This window comes from Gigantopelta aegis, chromosome 4 (genome assembly GCF_016097555.1).
Source record: "Gigantopelta aegis isolate Gae_Host chromosome 4, Gae_host_genome, whole genome shotgun sequence".
NCBI classification, from domain to species: domain Eukaryota; kingdom Metazoa; phylum Mollusca; class Gastropoda; order Neomphalida; family Peltospiridae; genus Gigantopelta; species Gigantopelta aegis.
The window spans coordinates 90,335,107-90,354,652 of record NC_054702.1 but is presented as its reverse complement, the minus strand read 5'-3'; the positions used below and the strand labels follow the sequence as shown (position 1 = coordinate 90,354,652).

The window sequence follows — 19,546 nt, the reverse complement described above, 5'->3', positions numbered from 1 at the left end:
ATTTTTTGAAAACCTACCATTATGCAAATTTATATGTAAATTAATATTAAAAACCTGTTATTTTCTACTTTTGAAACAGGTCAATAAAATTGTGTTTTTGAGAGAAACACAATATGTTTGCTTTAAAAAAAATCCAAATTCCTTTATGTGTTCCACTGAGAAGGGGATTTTGTCTGTAATTTTATATGATAAATGCTTGGGTGTACATGTCTAGATGATATTTTATTTGGTGCATATAATTATTCCAAAGACCATACCATATTAATTCAGCTTGGTAATTTTTACCATCCTAAAATGCTCAGTAACATATTATTTTTTGTTTTATATACAGTTGGCTTATGGTGCTCAAAAATGTAATTCAAAAAGTTAACCTCTGTTTTCCATTGCAAAAATTTAATATGTTTTTAGCATCCATATGGAGCATAATCTGAGGAATGATGACCTCATCAGACAACTGTGTGCACAGCAGGATCAGTCTGTGGACCAGCAGATGGAGAAGAAGAGAGAGTCCGACAGTACAAGTACTCGTCCATTTATAGATTCTCAAGGCTTTAAATAATATTAATCTGGCCAAGAGTCTTGACTTTATATGTGTATAATGGTGGAGTCCAGACTTTTATTAGTCCCTACCCGGTCCAACCAGAGGGAACTATAGGTTTCATCTCCATCCGCCTGTCCGTCCATCCATATGTCTGTCCATTTGTCTGTCCGTCTGTCCCACATATGTTTTCTGGAAAAAAAATTGGGGAAGGCTTTGAGATATTGAGCTGAAATTGTATGTATAGTTTAATCATGTACTGTTACAGATCAAGTTTCACTTTCATGACAATTTACCCAGTTTTAACAGTTATGGCCCTTGAACTTAGGAGATGTGAAAATTTGTTTTACTTATTTTTGCAATATCAAGACGAACTTTTGTATATAGCTTTATCATTTGTATATATAGCTTTACAGATCAAGTTGAAGTTTTGTGGTGATTTACCCACTTTTCAGAGTTATAGCCCTTGAATTTAGAAAATACGAAAAATTGTTGGGCCCGGTAGGGGACATGTATTGCTTTAGCAGTACTCTCAGAATGCTTGTTAACACATGGAAATTATGGGCCGAATTTATGAAGCCTGTTTTTCGTAAACACATGTAAACACATTGTAATTGCACGAGTGTAAGACATAAACAGGGTTTGTAAATTTGGCCCTATATCTCTTAAGAGTGACATTTTTTTTAGTGAGAACCTTTATCGGTTTCTTAAACTGTTTGGGTGTAAGGAGAAAACATCTAGCATTCAGTAGTTTTGGTTTCAACATTAATTTTTTTTTTAATTTCTCAAATCGCAAATTATGCATGAATGTGGTCTGCATTTAGCTGTAACTTTGGACACAAATGCACTTTCTGTATAGCTAATTTAATAAAGCAATCTTTGTAACTTTACCTGCTGTTTTTTCTTCTTCAGTATTCACAGTTTTAAAGTGTGCAGGCTTTAATTAAACTAACATTGCTTTTCTTTGCCAAGGTTATTTTTTAGATAAACCTTTTTCCTTGTAGCTGTTACATCATTGGAATCCCCAAGAAGCCCGACTGAAGAGAAAGTGACCGGTGCTATTGGGAGGAACGTTGAGGTGATTGGCAACCGAATTCAGCTGACACCAGAAAGTAGAATTAACAGTCCTGAGATGCATCGGTTTGGATGTGGGTACAGACATTCAGGCATATTGTCAATCAACCCAGATGATCTCAAATGGTGAGTAACTCATACCAGTCTTGTGTATAAAAACCAACCAGTGCTCAATGACTGGTATATCAAAGGATGTGATATATGCTATAATATCTTTGGGGGAAAAACATATCAAGAAATTAGAAAAAGGAAAGGGATATTGCCTGGATACTTAGAAAGTGATTAAAGTTTATGCATCTTGTTTGTAAAGAATTTGAGAGAAGAAAGGAATATATGGCAATAACCCAGATTGATTGAAACATATTTTAATGCATTTAAAGACATTTTCATTTGCATTTGGATTACATTATTTTTTGAGACCTTGAATATTGTACAGATATAATAAGTAAGTGCTACGGGACAAATATATGTTTTGTTACGTCTTACATGTTATGTTATGTTTTTCAGCTGTGATAAGGAGTATACTAAACACAGACATTTAAAAGGAAATTGGCTTGCCTATTGGGAGCATGAGCTAGGTCAGTGATTATTTTCTAAAATATCTACTGTTTAAATCATGTTTGTTTCTGTGGCTAAGATTGAAGAGTCATGTTTTACTATGTGTTAGTCATATTAGTTTGATGCATAGCCATGTGTACACTTTTAGTTTTTATTGTAAATGTTTACAATTTATGTTTATTTTTAACATGACATATATATATATATTACAGAACTAATCTAAGCTGAAGTTTTCCATACCTGCTATTGCTGCATTGTGTGTTCAATTATTTACTAATTAATTTATGACTATACCATATAACATTTATTCAATTTCTTTTAGGTTTGCATGAACGAGACACTTTATTCAATTTCAAGCAAATCAAACTGCAAACCTTTGTGGGTAAGTGTATATGTATTCTTAATTTATTTTACCAATGGGTCTTTGCACAATTTTTTTTATGTTTAGTGCCCAATGCCTCTGAATGTAATAGGTCATTAATTTTTGTCTACATCAAAATGTTTTTAACATTACTGTATATACTAAAGTATTTTTAAACTGTAAACGTTTCTTATAACTTGAAGGTCACAAGTCACATATATAGAAGATCATTAATTTTTGTCTATATCAAAATGTTTTGAACATTATTGTATATACTAGAGTATTTTTAAAATGGTATCTTTTTTTATTATGTGAAGGTCACAACAGCAGCATTCGCTCACTGTGTGTGATGGACAATGAAAGTTCGTTCATCAGTGCGAGCAAGGACAAGACAGTCAAGTTATGGTCAGTGACCAGTTCAGGAGATGGATCAAGCAGGTAGGTTTGATGTTCTCATAACCCAAACAAGCTATGCCACAGTAACCGACTAATTTTAGCCAAGATTTTAATTTTGTTGATGAATTTTAGCAAGATATTGTCATGACACTTCAAAACTTACAGTTTTACAGTTTTGAAATAAATGTTTACTTACCATATATTGCCGTGTATTAGCCGACTTTTGAAGTCTAGAAATACTTTCCAAAAGAAGAGAGTCGGCTTATACACGGGGGCAACAAATTGGTTCATAAAATTCCGATCGAAAACACTCCCAACCCCGACTTACAAATTTTGATCAGACCCTTAGAGCCTTTCACAGATTATGTAACAATAATTTGTGCACAATATAAATAATACACTCCGTCATGCAATATTATGTAGTTTTTTGTTCTTGAATGCATTAATAGTTTGATGAATAATAATAAAAATTACTTGTTTTATTGTCATTTCAATGGTATAAACGTGTTCCGCCATCTTTGTTTGACACCTCTGTCTATATCATTTTGTAAGCTCTTATTTGATTGGATTACACAATTTTGTGTAAACAACAGCCATGGACCACAGAATTGTTTCTGTGTGGAGGGGAAAACGGATTAAACATGCCTTAATGAGTTTATTATTTGCTGTCCAGTGAATAATTTAATTACTTATGTGCAATGATATGTTGTTACAGCTTGAATTGTTTATTTTCCTGTTATGATTTATCGGTGCTAAATTATTTTTACACGGCATGGAAGACGTTAGCATTGCGATGACTATTACCGTGTCTGTAATAATTAAAGGGGAAAAAATACAGTGAAAAAGAAAAGCACAACTCTATTTGTTGACAGTATTATTGAAACCAATACAATATACTATTGAAACCAATACAATATACAACTGGACAAAAGATGACTTCGGCTTATACACGAAGCCGAGGATTTTGTACTTGATATTTAGGGTCAAACTAAGAGGTCGGCTTATACAAGGAGTCGGCTAATACACGGCAATATATGGTAATATAAAATTATTGTTATTAGATGTCACAAGAACAAGAGGTTATTTTCAAGTTTTAATGTCAAGATAACTGAATATATTTTTTCTATTTGATAGAGTATCGTTCCAGTGGAATTATACCCAGCATAAGAAATCTGTCTTCTCTGTAGCCTTTGTTGACAGTTTGAGACTGGTGGCTTCCTGTGACAGCACTGTGCATGTAAGTTACAGCTGTAATTTCAATACCATTTATTTATACTATGTAACAAAAAGTAAACTATTATCACCGTGACATTTATTATTTTTTCAAGCTATATAACATATCAATGTTTAAACTTTAGTTTACATTTGTGATGCATAATAAAAATATTACCCATTATTTATGGACGGAATGTTTTATTTAAAAATGCACTCACAGGGTGCAATTTGTTTTTAAAATTTTGATTAGCAGTTTTTCCTACTGGATGGAGAATTGATTAGCAACTATTGGAATTTGATTAGCACTTTAATAAAATGAGTAAACATGAATAAAACACATTCTTTTCAATAAAATTGCATATTTCTTATACATGTATCTGTATTGTGGGCTGCTTACCCCAAAATAAAACAAGTACAGAACAGTACATGTGAAGGGTCATCACTGCCACTTGCTTACAAGGCCGTATCCTCCGGAGGTCAAGGGGGGCAGTTGCCTCCCCCCTCCCCCTCCACACACACACCCATAGAATCTCACTTTGTTTTTTTTTGGCTATATAGAAAATAGCATAGAAATGTCAGGGTTTAATTTTTATAGTACAACATATTTCTGAATAATATTTATCAATGGTTATGCTAAGCAGCTTGGTCATCTAACTTGTTCAAACTGATTTTTTAGTCTTTCCTGAGTTGATTTGTATGTCTGATCCAAAGTGCGATTGAAGCCCGAGAAAAATTCCTCATTTGGCTGATCATTCCAACGTATTCGGTGTTCATTTTTGTTGTGAAAATTGATAATTCTTAAACGATATATACCGTATATCTTCGCCTGTAAGTCGATCTCGGCTATAAGTCGAGTCCCTAATTTCAAGCCCTGAAAACTTATTTTTTTTATTGACCTGTTTATAAGTCGACCCATGAAAAACAACTTATAAATATTGAAATATTTCTTATTTTCAGCACATGAGAACAATAATGTACAATATTTGAACAAAAGAAAATTATTTTACAAACTTCGGTTTTCACGTTTTGTACATCGCAATATAATCAGACTATTCCAATCAAACTAACATTATTACATAGCATCAAAACGAAATATTCCCTTAGTAGAGAGTGGAAGCTGTTTGACTGTTACTGTATGGTACTGTACAGATGGTTTTGTGCACAGACAACAACTTTATTTATAAACACTGACAACAGATCACTACGATAAAACTGAAAGTATCACATTTTGCCGCCATATTAATACATGTAAGGAGGATAACTCTGGAAAGTACACTGGTTTTTGTACCAAATGATGTGTGTCCCTATTGCTCTAGTGAACTGCAGAGATCAGTCTATTTTACGGGAACGCTCAGTAATATTCATGAAGTTAATCACCGACAAAACATTGTTTGAACAACCATTAATGCCAGTGACCAGATTTCAAAATAAACTCAGGCAACAGGTAGTTAGTATTGTTTACATTTTTACTATTAGTGATGACTGTTAATTTAACTAAGTGGACTGTTGTCTTTGGCATGTGAGTGAGATCGCACGCCTTTTCGCATAACCAAAACCGTTCTAATGCCAAAAAAAATAGGTTATAAAAAATAAATGTGTCAAATTAACATATTTGAGTATAACTACATGGCATACTTCAACAATAAAACTTGTAAAATAATCCCCAAAACAGTAATATTTTTTGGTGAAATTTTTTTACCCTCTTATAAGTCGACCCCCCAAGTTATAAAATAATTTTTGGGTGAAAAAAATTCGACTTATAGGCAAAGATATACGGTATACGTATTTTACCGGAACATTATTTGCCGAGGCAATTCAAAATTAAAAACGCCAAGCTGTTAATTAGTCGATAATACTGTATGTATACGCAAACATTTTCGCGGCTCAAATAATTCGCGATCAAGCTTTCATTTTACATTTTCACGATAGTTTTTGCCAATAACAAAATAAAAACAACCAATATCAACTGAACTCCTTTCAATGACAGTTTCACGTACAATATAATTATGCCTATACTCGAAACATTCTCGCCATGCGGTCCGTGTGCCGTTAGTCTTGTCCGCATGTATGTCTGATAATACATGATGCAGAAAACTTGAAAAATCACAAACTAGACCAAATACTATTTATTAGTAGTATTCATAGGTTGCATTCAGGTTTACAAATAACGAAAGCCACAAGTATGTATCGAATATAAGAATAATCAGTGTAAAAACAACAAACTGAAATCTCATAGTTATGAGATACCAGACGTGAGTTCAGCCAGCCGTTTGTTGCTAATGTTTGCCAGACTGTTTTTTTACGTAACAAGTTAAACCGAACGATCACTTTGACAACCGGTCAAAATAATTATCAGACATTTTGACTACTGGCTATCGCTGAACGCAGATCATGCATAGCACCGAGTGTCACTTGTAGTATAAAACCACGTGGCAGGTAATTTGACGATAAAAATAAAGTGCATGCGATGCGCTATGTGTTTTGTATCTATAGGCATTATTCAAAGCTAAATCGGAAATAAGTTAACGCGTAATTAAATTCGCGGAGCTGTCAGCATGTTCGCAATTTTCGCGGTATATTTTATTCGTGAACATAATATATTTGCGTGCACGGTAGGCTACAAGTTCAGTGTACAAGGTCATAGCTGCTTGCAAATTAGGTTACCACGATGACGTAGCAACTAGTACGTTATGTCACTGTTCTTGTTAAAACGTCAAACATCCTCTGCGTATTCCGACAGTATTTTCTATTTGAAATACTAACACACGCGAGAAGGTTGTACACTGAGATAAATTTTTAAAATGTTTATCATTGGCGAATCAGTTACCTTGGCTGCGATCACGGAAAATCGACACCCCTAAGTGCGTTCTTCTCCCGCGATCTCAATTCAAAGATCAATTTGGTTACAAAAAGCATGCATCGCAAACTGCTAGTCATTGTTACAATATTGCATCGCGATCGCAAGATTTTGCATCGCTTTTTGCGATGCGAACCCGGTAATTTTGCAGCCTGACTCAACACTTTTTAATTATGGTTATATAGCATTGGACCATTATTTATGACTTACAGTAAAATCCACATTCTGATAAATCACTCTGTTGATAACATATATTAATTATTGCTGCCATTTTTACAGAATATGATATTTTGTAATATGGTTTGCTTGTTAGATATGGGACCCGTTTACTGGTGAACCTGTGAACCAGCTTGAATCGATCAAGTATGCTCCTGTTGTGGCTTTAACTGCCTTACCTGCTCCTAGTACTCTGGTCGTCACAGCAACAACGGAAGCAACTTTAAGGTGAGTTATAAGTTCTTATTTCATGATTGATGCACTATAAAAATTATTTCTTGGAAAATAGTGTTTGAGTGTGTCATGCCATTGCCAACGTCTGTCCCAAGTCGAGCCACTGGCCGTGCCAGAGACCGGGCTTGTGGTGAACATGCCTGAACCTTAAATAGGACTTAGGCATGTTAATAAAGTAAAGGACCAAGACCATAGCCTGTGAAGGTTTTGCAATGGCATGGTGCAAAAATAGCTTCGAAAATATGGGCCCAGATTCTTAAATTGTGAATACATTGATTATATTTTGATTGCTTGATATGTACATAATAATATACAGTTTGACTATACTAAAATGTAACATCTGCTTTGCATTCTTTCTATATATAAGCCACATTTATTTGATCTAAAATTGTTTACATTTAGACATGACAATACTAACATCTATTTATATTTCTGATGTTATTTTTTCATCATCAACTAGGTTTCTTGACACAAGAATATCGAAATACGCTCACGAGTTCAAATGCACAGTGGCACCAGCAGGTGTGTACATTTTATGTTTCTCTGTATAATTCCTAATACATTTATTATCAAATGTCTTTACTTTATGTGAATCTATGGCATTAATAATATGTAGAGTTGGGCTTTATTGAATTCACAGATTCTGTTGTTATGGTAAGGAAAATTATGGTGTTTTATATCTGATGCATTAAGAAGACTGCATTCTATATTATGCTTGTTCTGTAGCTTTGTTTTTTATTTTGTATTGTATATCTAATACATTACAAATATAATTTTCATGTCTTTGATGTGTTTGTTTACATAATACATTAATAAAAATTGATTTTGTTTTATTTAATTTGTAAATTTAATCTAGTGTATTATATAATATTATGTAAACTATTAATTTTGTTTTTTAAAATGTATTTTATGTTTTAATTGTTCTGTGAGTTTAATCCTAGTGTATTTTGTACTGCATATTTAATACATTAAAGGCATATTGTCACAGACCTATTAAATGGCCTAACAAAGTATTACCTGATCAAAAATATATTTGATTTCCCCCTAAATGTACTTTATTTAAACATCTACGTAACCACCATACTTCACTTATTAATGATAGTTTGTGAAAATAATTGTGAAGAGACCTGTTGTCTATCTTCCAAAACAAGACACACTGTCTGTAGATCTGCTCCCTCTGATGGGTCACGATCACTCCCGGCGTACTTCCAAAGGTCTTGTGGTGGATTTCGTAGCTGCTGCCGTCCTCCATTGGCTTCCAGTCAATGTTGGCGTATCCTCCCCGGATTTTGGTTGGTTGAGTGGTGTCCCCTTGCATGTATGGGTGGAGCTGATGTCGAAGTCCACCCAGGGCCAGGCTCCATTCGTCCTCGTCCTCGTCCTCGTCCTCGTCCTCGTCCTCGTCCTCATTCTCTTCCTCTTGTAGGGGGACGGCTTCAGGCGGCGGCTTAGTCTTTGCTGGTTAGGTGGTCGGTGATGACGCCTTCCTTTTTGGTGCCGCCACCGCAACAAATCCTGGTGACGACTCAACGGGAGCGGTCGTTAGAGTTGACCGCTGCACCGAAGTCGTCGGTTTTGGAGTGGAGGTCCATTTTGGTGGTGTCCTACTGGCCGGCTGGCACATCGCAATGTCCATTTCCGAGTAGGGCGGATCCGGGGATGCGGGTGCCGATGGCTGTCGCGTCCTCTCCGGAGAACTCGGTGGGGGCGGCGACGCAGAAGGGACCGCCACTGGCGGTTGAGCCGCCAGCTTTGTCCCCTCCTGAGCCGTCCCCAGCACAGGTTTCTTCCTTCTCCTTCCTCTTCCCGTTCCTCCGGTCCTCTTCTTTGGAGCGGGTCTCCATATACCAAGGACACGGTCGCCCGTGACCCGGTATAGGTGACCCGAAACTCCAATAAGGATCCAAAGCTGGCTATCAGTCACCCCAGGTGGGGGGGCAAGTCGAGAGCGCACTGACACACGTCTAGTCTCATCGAGAGAGTCATTTATTATCCATTTTTAGAGAAATAAGGTCCTTAAATCCGTGACAGTATGCCTTTAAGAAGAAAGTGTTTTTTTTATTTCATGTTGTACTTATATTTTGTACTGCATATTTAAACATTAAGAAGAAAGTGTTTTTTTTATTTCATGCTGTACTTGTATTTTGTACTGTATATTTAAAACATTAAGAAGAAAGTGTTTTTTATTTCATGCTGTACTTGTATTTTGTACTGTATATTTAAAACATTAAGAAGAAAGTGTTTTTTATTTCATGCTGAAGGGCCTACTTGTATTTTGTACTGTATATTTAATACATTAAGAAGGAAGTGTTTTTTATTTCATGCTGTACTTGTATTTTGTACTGTATATTTAATACATTAAGAACGTGTATTTCATACTGTACTTGTTGTATAGGTTTGATCCGCTGTGTGACTGTCAGTCCAGATGGAGGCTGGGTGGCTGTGGGATTCGCCACTGGGGTCATATCAATACTTGAAGTAAACAGTGGACTTCTGATGAGCACTTGGAAGGCCCATGAGGGAGAAATACTGCAGGTTAAAAATTAGCTATTGTAGTTGGTGTCGATCTTTGTGTTTATAAACTAGGATTTCCAATCTAATTTTCTTGATAGCTTTGCAGTCCTGCTAATCTTCTTGTGATTTTTATTGTTCATTTTTGAAAAATGCCTCTTAAAAAGCTTTTTAAGTCCAAGTAAACTGTAATGTGAATCAACTAACACTCCCACCCCCCCAGTAATAATTTTTTTTTGTTAACCCGTTTCCTGCCGTTGACGTGTATACAATTTTTAAATCAAAACAATACTAAGTGACGTCATTGTGATGACGTCACTTAGTATTGTTTTGATTTAAAAATCGTTTTCTAAAATAACTTTTGACATTTTTGCCAAAAACAAAGTAAAAAAATGTCAATGAATAGTCTTAGAATGACATATCCAAATATTTGCTAAATTGTTGTTGTATATCTTATGTTTTAAAAAAAATAGAAATGACCTGTCAAATAGCGCATGCTATTGTTTGTTATTGTGTCTTGTTTTTTGGTAGCGGTTTCTTTTATCTGTACATATTTGTCATAATATACTATTATATATGAACTACATTATGACAGTTGCATTAAAATAGAATAAGTATCACTTTTCTTGTCTAAAGAAGGTACAAATACAATATAATAGTTGTAAACAGATGGCATAAACAGTCATCGAAAAGCACAATTTCCCCCATTTCTATTTATAAACAGGTCATGTGACAGCACATTTCCCGCCATACAATTTGACAGCAGTCGTACACATTGCTTGCATGTGCTGCTGTTTTCATTAATAATTACGTTGTGATTACTTAGACTACAGCAGACGATATTCTAATTAGCTATGTTTGCTTGAACAGTTACGTCGTCTATGTGATCAAATACATACATGTGCTCTGTATTCGTTGTCGTTTTGTTGTGTAGTTTTTCTACCAGTTTTCCCTTTTTCCTTTTCAACATTACATATTACATTCACACCGGTATTATTTGTCTCCTTTTTTAAATGACTTACAAACTATGGGTTACGAATATCTGCTGAACTACTCTCTGTACACGCATGTACAAATGTTATAAAGATAAAATAATCATCACGAGGTAAACCGCAGTTGTGTTGGATATATTGTGTTTTGATAAATATATTAGTACCAAAGACTAAAATTCGGGCGAAAACAACAGATATTCGGGCGAAATGAGCTGGCCTGAAACCTTTTCATCATGTACTAATATTTCCACCATTTCTCCCACAATTTTAGTTGTAATCCATGTAAAATTGTGTAGTGCTTCGTTTGAAACCCTATGTTATATATAGCTGGTTGGCAGTAACGCTATAAAATTAATAAATGTTCGTTTTTCAGTTTCGGGTATTTTCGTTTAATTCGGGCACAAATTAGCCTGCCTCTCTTCCCTTCCCACCCCTACAAAACAAAGCGGGGGTCTCGTACGCTGATGATTAGTACATCAGGCCTGTACCAATGGGTGTGGGTGCGTGGGGGATGTACACACCCTCACCGTGAGGTCCAATTTTTTCCCAAGCAACAGTTATTGTCAGTTTTTTTAGAACATTGACACGGTCCTTTTTCGTGTTGCGCAACACCCCCCAAAAATTGTGCAGTAGGTATGGACTTATAAAATATGTGAAAATTACCGCAGGATGATGGTTTGCAATAGATTCAGAGTAAGTAATCGTGTTTTTTATTTTAAAAATATGGTGATAAATATATTTTTTTTAAATAACAATAAAAAAAGAAAGAAAGAAAGACACATGCTTTAGCAGGGCGGATGCTCCGTTTTGTAGGCAACGACCCGAAACATTGTTTTTGTCTCAAAAATCGTTAAACAAATTATTTCATGCAAATAAAATGTATTCAGGATGTAATAATCACAAACCATAAAAGGATCTCTACATTGTTGATAAAAATATCCAAAAAAAATCGCAAAAACTTCAAAGTGTAGTTGAGCTATATTATTGCCTTTTGACCCAGATACAATACTTCGCGGGACCAACAGCCAGTTATTTATTCTTCTTTCACTTCCTCTATGAACATGTCAGAAGAAGCTGCACACATATAAATTCATAATTCCGATAATAATGTTTTTAACAATTACTTGTGTGACATCTCCAGTGACCTATTGTGGTAGGGCGCACATTTTCTACGTCCGCTCGGACTACCGTGCATCATGCATAAACGTTTCAACTTTTGGACTTCTCAAAAACTTCGTCATCAGTTCCAACTACATTTTGTGCCACACATAAACAAATTCTGACCCCCCCCCCCCCCCCTCTCTAAGGGCCTAAGCGACAGAGCCCAAAATAATTTTTTTAAAAATGAAGCGGAATAAGAGGACCGGCTCCAATTTTGGTTGGGGATGCAGGCAGATTTTTGCCAGAGTTAAAAGAAAATCACCAAATCTGTATAACAATTATTCATATTAGCTTTACTGCCAAACAGCAGGGCCCCGTTCCACGAAACGATCTTTGCCCTAAGATTACCTTAAGCGCATAGCTACCCTATGCACTTAAGCTGATCTTAGGGCTAAGATCGCTTTGTGGAATGGGGCCCAGGGCCATAGCTATGGTGGAGAGGCAGTGGTGTTGTGGGGGGGGGGGGGGGGGGGGAATTTTTTTTTTTAATTTAACGACACCACTAGAGCACATTGATGTATTAATCATCGGCTATTGGATGTCAGACATTTGGTAATTTTGACATATACTCTGCTACATTTTTCCATTAGTAGCAAGGCATCTTTTATATGCACCATTCCAGCCGTGGTGCACTGGCTGGAACGAGAAATAGGCCAATGGGCCCGCTGACAGGGATCGATCCCAAACCGACCGCGCTTTACCACTGGGCTACGTCCCGCCCCTGGTGTGGGAAAAAGTCAAAGGGTGTGTGTGTGTGTGTGTGAAATAATAGAAAATTACTTTTTATCGATACTGATGTTTTAAGTATGTAACCTCCCTGAAAATGTCCTGGGGATGGGGTCACGCCCCTAGATCCCATAGCGTCTTGCATCTTCCATGCTCATTGGTTCATTTTTTAAATCTTAGCTACAGCCATGAACAGCTATATAGGGATGCAAATGAATCACTACATATTTTTTACATGGATTACAACTAATATTGTGTCAGAATCAAATGATGGAAATACATGGTGAAACGGTTTTAGGCCAGCTCATTTGTTCTAAATGCTATACCTGGATAGTATTCAAATATATGTAAAGGCAAATAGATGACCAGTGTATATAACTTGTGAATGTCCCCGGGGTAGGGATGGAGTTCACAATAGTTAGTATATAGAAATTGCATTTAAACTAATTTGTTCAGATCTACTAGAACATATCCGTGACCTATTTCCTTATGAATTTGGTCATTCTACCCATTTCCCAGGATCCTAAGGGTGGGGCACAAATAGGGGAAAATTAAGCCAATTGTCTTGTCCAGGAATACCAGGAATTTTTTTTACGTGAATGGATATTTTACTCTTTTTTTCTTTTCTTTTTCTTTACAGTTGTGGCCGTGTGAAGTAATTTTCACCTTAAAATACTATTGAAAGTATCTTGTGTCACAATAAATTACTGAAATGCATAAAATCCGTTTTACTATTTCTAGTATTCTAATATCACTGTCGAGGATTTCTGCCAGAGGGTATGAAGGGTAAAATTTAGTACCCTAAAATATTGGGAGTTAATGGATACATTAAAAAATATTTTTAGAATGATTATAGTAAGAGAGCTGCTGTTTAAAATTTGTGCATGAAATGCAGTGTCCAATTTCAAGATTTCAAACCCATAACCACCTTGTAGTGGCAATTATTATCTGTTTGGGGGTTTTAAGTACCCTCAAATTATTGATTACTGGTGTCCTTTACTTTTGACCTAGTGACCCAAAAGTTGCATGCACACAGCAAATAGTTTCCAGTTTTATATAACTTACCATGGCAACCAAGAGTTTGCATTAGTTACCATTGTAACAGTTTTGAACATTATAAAAAAAATGGTATATTGAAATTTGCAGCTGTTGCCATGGTAACAAAAATAATATAACTGACTACAAAATGTTAGCATTATGTAGGTGGATATTCTTAGTATATGTGTTTAATTCCATGTTAAAATGTCAACTAATTTTAATAATATTACTAAAAATGTATAATAGTTAATGTTAAGACATTATGTTCATAATTTACAAAAAAGTGTTGATGGGCGAATGTGCATTTGACCCTGTTTTTCAGGAAAACAGTGGCCGTCTACTTCATTTGTTCTTTAAATCAATCACTATGGTTAATAAACCACAGCATACACTTAAATTAAAAAAAAAATAGTAGTTTTTAATTCATATTTTCTTAATTATTAATGAAAAAATTGTATATTGAAATTTGCAGCTGTTGCCATGGTAACATAAATAAAATGCTATCATTATGTAGGTGGATCATTATGGTATATATGGGTGAAATTTCATGTTAAAATGTCAACAGATTTTAATAATATTAGTAGAAATGTAGAACAGGTGAAAATTCTTTAAATTTGGCAAAAAGAATGCGGCAGGATAAGGGTTAATACATGTAGTAAAAACATGCAAAATAAATAACATAGTTTTGTAATACTGGACATACATCCAGCCGACTCTTGACTAGTCAATGTTTTCTTGCAGATCAAAGCCTACAATAAAACCAAGCTGGTTTCCTCATCGTTTGATCAAACAATGAAACTGTGGAATGCTGAAGATGCCAGTTTGATATGTGTTCTTAAAGGTGAGTCATTTGGTTTTCATTTGTGCAAATAATGTTTTTAAATAAAATCTTTAAATAAAATCAGTTGAAGTCTGTTTCAAAATACATAAAATTTGTTATGAATATTTATCTTTGTTTTTTTGTATGAGAAATGATTTTATTTTACTATGTAACATATTTCAAGTTTGAATTACTTAAAAAAAACAAAAACATTTGATGATATATTGAAGATATGCTATTATATTCCTAAATGTGTATTAATAAAAAAAAAAATATATATATTGCATACCTTGTTTTTGACTTATTATAATTATAACATTATTATTGCAGGGCCTACTGAGCCAGTTCACTGTGTATGTTTCTATAGGAACCAGGTTCTCAGTGCCACGACTGGCAACAAGATAGGACTTCATACATCTGTTGATGAAATGGTTTGTGTATATGCTCTATAGTTCTTCTTTAGATACAGATTATAAATAATATATGTTGTTGTGAAACTTGCTTATCTCACCTTATTGATTTAACAATAATATTTGCATTAAGAAATGTATATACAGTAATGGTTAATAATAATATTATTAATATAATAATAATAAGATTGACTTTGGTTCAAGAATATACATGTACTAGTATATACATATACATGTTCGAGATTCAACTGTCATGGCCGCACGTTTATGTGCAACACCAAATTAGTTTATTGTTGGCGACACATTTAATTTTACAGAATTATTGTTACTTGTGTGACAAAAAGATTATTTTTTTAATTTTTTTTTATATATGAATGGATGAATCTAAATGCTAAATAAATGCAAATTCGATTAATCAAGCAGTATTAATTTTTCAGGCATCGTTTTCGAGTACGAAGCTGCGAACAGACACTTTCAAAGGTGTCCTAACATCCATGGTTCTCCTGCCTCTCAACAGATCGCTACTACTTGGTGCAGACAATGGCAGCATTCGACTTCTGTGTTAAACTCACACAGTCACAGTATTAGAATTACAATGTAGATCCCATGTGTTTAATCAGTGTTTAAATAATGGCAGCTTTAATAACCTACAGACAGTTACATTTCTCTTCTTTTAAGGGTAAGAAATTGATATTCCCTTTGGTTTATTTTATTTTGTTGCCAACAGAACACTACATGGTGATTATATGTTTTATTTTGTAGCCAACAGAACACTACTTAGAGATAGTTTTATTTTACCGCCAGCAGAACACTACTTAGAGATTGTTTTATTCCATTGCCAACAGAACACTACATGGAGATTATTTGTGGTCTGTCAAGGTAAAAAAAAATGATATACCATGTGTGTTATTGTTTTCATTAAACAAAATCCACATTTTCCCACCAATAATATTTAAAAACCCACCAAGTAAAGAAATATAGTACATACATCAATCAAATATGTCATATCTTTTGTTGACAAATTCCTAACTTCATAATTCTAAGTAACTCCTATAATAATGTATTGTTGAGCATTTGCTTACAAAAATTTGTATGGACCATATAAGCAATAGCAACAGTAGCAGATCCAGAAATGTTTCACGTGAGGGACAATGCTTAAAGTCGACAGCAGTGACAGAATATTGTATGAATTAGTATATGATTTACATGAGTATTATTTAGATTCCTTAAGTATTTATTCAAAACTTCATTCGCAAATGGCTGAGAACCCCTTTGCAAATGGATGAGAACCAGTTTGCAAATGACTGAGAACCCATTTGCAAATGGATGAGAACCAGTTCGCAAATGACTGAGAACCTGTTCTCAAAAGGACGAGAACCATGCGAGATAGTGTGGGATTTGAGAACAGGAACACTTTCTTGCTTCTTTGAAACATTTAGGAACACGTTATCTGCACCAGAACAAAAGTATATGGCTGGGATTTATTCATAGAAATATTTGTGGATTTCGAGACATTTGAGAATTAAAAAACTGAATTTTACCAAATATCTAGTGGTTCATGCTTAGAACATCTTTCTGAAAAAGCATTGTCTTGGGGCCCGTCTGGATCTGCAGCTAATCAGTACCACTTCTCTACCTCAAAATGGGTATTTTTGTTACTGCTAATTGTGGCTATATGCAAAGTTGGGGCAGTATTTAATGATTTTCTGCATCACATAAACAGCTACTGTGGTTGTAGTTAGGTTAAAGTATGCCAAAATACATTCAGGATGTTCTCTAAAACAGGACCATCAGTGACGATTTTTCTACAACTAGTCTATAGTAAAAGAAAATGGCCTACAATGCAATTTTATGATTAAGTAGGTCAGTACATGTATTAGTATTGGCTAAAAATGCATTATATTTTACAGCTATAATCAAACCGGATTCCCTTACATTTTGTGATCATGATTGAGTGAGAAGTATAACAGACTAATCAACTAGAATATGATTGTTTTTTGCTTTGCTCCATAAGGCTATTTATAGTTTTTTTTTTATCCCGTTTTTACATTCCATTATAGTGTGGTTGTGTGAGTATGTGTAAACAAACAGAAATAACAATACTAATGTAGATCAGTAGTCTAAGTGTCTCATCTATAAATTGTTTTATAATTGATCTCATTCGATCCTAACAGTGTTATTTTTTTCCTAGTTCTCCAAAAGCTGTTTATCCATGACTGGTTTATGTAGAACTGTGATATGTGCTGTTTAATGAGAAATGTTTTTGATATTCAGTAGTGTTTAGATTATGTGGTGATTTTTTTTTTTTTTTTACCTAGAACATGTCACATTGTTGTTAACAATGGATTAGTAAATTCCTTTCCTGTATTGATACATTACAATAATTTTTACAGTGGAATAAAGATGTTCTACAACCGCTGCAATTGCCCACTGCAGTCGGCAATGCCATGGAGTTTTTAATTCTTAACATAAGTTTATTCAGGTGTTTTTTTTCAACAACATGTTTTTTGGCTGTGGACATTTTCTTAATTGCAGGAGTTGTTCTAGGTAAAAGATGATAAGCCATCATAAGAGTATAAATACTGTAATTTCCTGCATATTGCCTACAATAACACATAGCTAAAATTAGGTTTTAGAAATAGAGGATATTTCGTGTTTTTTGTTAAATCTGATTTATATCTCATGAGTGAAGTTTGCAATCATATCTCACGAGTCACGCTTACATGACGAGTGTGATATATTGCAAACTTCACTCCATGAGATATAAATCAGATTTGACAAAAAAACATGAAATTTTCTATTTATTATGTAACTTTTGGCAATTTACCTTTATTTTTAAAATGCCAGCAGCAAAATAGTTCCGGCTTTCTTACAGTGAAGATAATACTTTCTACAGTGATGATAACACATTTCAGAGTGAAATAGTAAATTTTTTACTCTAAAATCTGTTATCGTCACTGAGCGACTGACCGGCCTCGGTGGCGTCGTGGCAGGCCATCGGTCTACAGGCTGGTAGGTACTGGGTTAGGATCCCAGTCGAGGCATGGGATTTTTAATCCAGATACCGACTCCAAACCCCGAGTGAGTGCTCCGCAAGGCTCAATGGGTAGGTGTAAACCACTTGCACCGACCAGTGATCCATAACTAGTTCAACAAAGGCCCTGGTTTGTGCTATCCTGCCTGTGGGAAGCGCAAATAAAAGATCCCTTGCTGCCTATCGGAAGAGTAGCCCATGTAGTGGTGACAGCGGGTTTTCTCTCAAAACCTGTGTGGTCCTAAACCATATGTCTGACGCCATATAACCATAAATAAAATGTGTTGAGTGCGTTGTTAAATAAAACACTTCTTTCTTTCTGAGCGACTGATAACACTTTTATTTCACTAATATTTTAAGATATTTCTCTAAATGTTATATAATAAAAAACAATATAGTCGGCCTGCTCCGGTGGATAGTCTGTATTAAAGACAATTGATCAGGTGACCACCGTAAATGATTGTGTACCTGGAGTGCATAGGTTCATTTGCTAATGAAGGTTTTTTATTATTGTAATCCCCCTAAAATATTGTTGAAATACTGGTGTTTTTAAAATAAATATTGATATACCATTATTTACTTAATTTTGTTTTGTTATACTGTCAGTCTGAAATAAAACATTTCTCGCAATACCCTCATTTTTTATCTATGAAAAACAAAAAATGGTCACATAGCTTTCAATGTGAGATAATCCATGGGCTACATTTACGGTAGTTGCTAAGCAGGAAATTGTAGTGCTGGTTTTGTTTCGGCAGAACACACATGTTGACATGTCTAATGTTCAAAATGTTAATAATTATAAATATTGTTTATCAAAAAGTGCAGTATATTAATATGCTAGACTTGTAATAAATTCTGATTAAATCTGGTAAATATTTATTGTAATTACTTAATATTGGAGTGATTATATTTAAATAATTCTAACAACTGTTTTGTACAAGATGTCATAAATCTTGTATTATTTTTGATGAATCTGTATAATAGTTAATAAATGTGATTTCTAAAGAACTCTTGCAAAATATTTTCCCCATGAACCATCTTCCAGAAACGTTCGTCTTAAAACTGCTTTGTTTTATAATTCCTGGAGCATTTTTATGACCACAGATTTTGTTAAGAGTACAATTGTTTTGACTTTGACAATAAGTCGGTTCAACCTTTATCATTAACATCTTTCAACTTGTTAATAATGTACTTATAGCCTGGTTCAAAGTCTGTGCTGGTCAGTGTAGATTTATTTTTACTTTGCATAACTTTAAACATTTTTATTTCTGACAATATAATTTGATAATATAGAAGTACTTACAGCTGGTTCTATACAGCCTAAAATATTGTTTAATAAAGATGACTGGCATTTTTGTTCAATTACACAAATTATTACCAAGCAGAAATGTGTTTTTCAGCATGT

General features: G+C 34.5%; 1 protein-coding gene across 1 annotated transcript in view; it reads left to right on the top strand.

Moving 5' to 3' along the window:
- Window positions 1–18,159, top strand: part of LOC121371391 (WD repeat-containing protein 81-like) — a 41,366-nt gene extending 23,207 nt beyond the window's left edge. The window contains exons 15-26 of the mRNA XM_041497251.1: window positions 409–521; window positions 1,543–1,738; window positions 2,120–2,190; window positions 2,493–2,552; window positions 2,849–2,969; window positions 4,062–4,164; window positions 7,313–7,443; window positions 7,910–7,971; window positions 9,845–9,984; window positions 14,619–14,718; window positions 15,028–15,128; window positions 15,545–18,159. Coding sequence (XP_041353185.1) covers window positions 409–521; window positions 1,543–1,738; window positions 2,120–2,190; window positions 2,493–2,552; window positions 2,849–2,969; window positions 4,062–4,164; window positions 7,313–7,443; window positions 7,910–7,971; window positions 9,845–9,984; window positions 14,619–14,718; window positions 15,028–15,128; window positions 15,545–15,673 — 1,327 coding nt within the window. The 3' untranslated portion in view covers window positions 15,674–18,159. The remainder of the gene's footprint in view (window positions 1–408; window positions 522–1,542; window positions 1,739–2,119; window positions 2,191–2,492; window positions 2,553–2,848; window positions 2,970–4,061; window positions 4,165–7,312; window positions 7,444–7,909; window positions 7,972–9,844; window positions 9,985–14,618; window positions 14,719–15,027; window positions 15,129–15,544) is intronic.
- The last annotated feature ends 1,387 nt before the right edge of the window (window positions 18,160–19,546 follow it).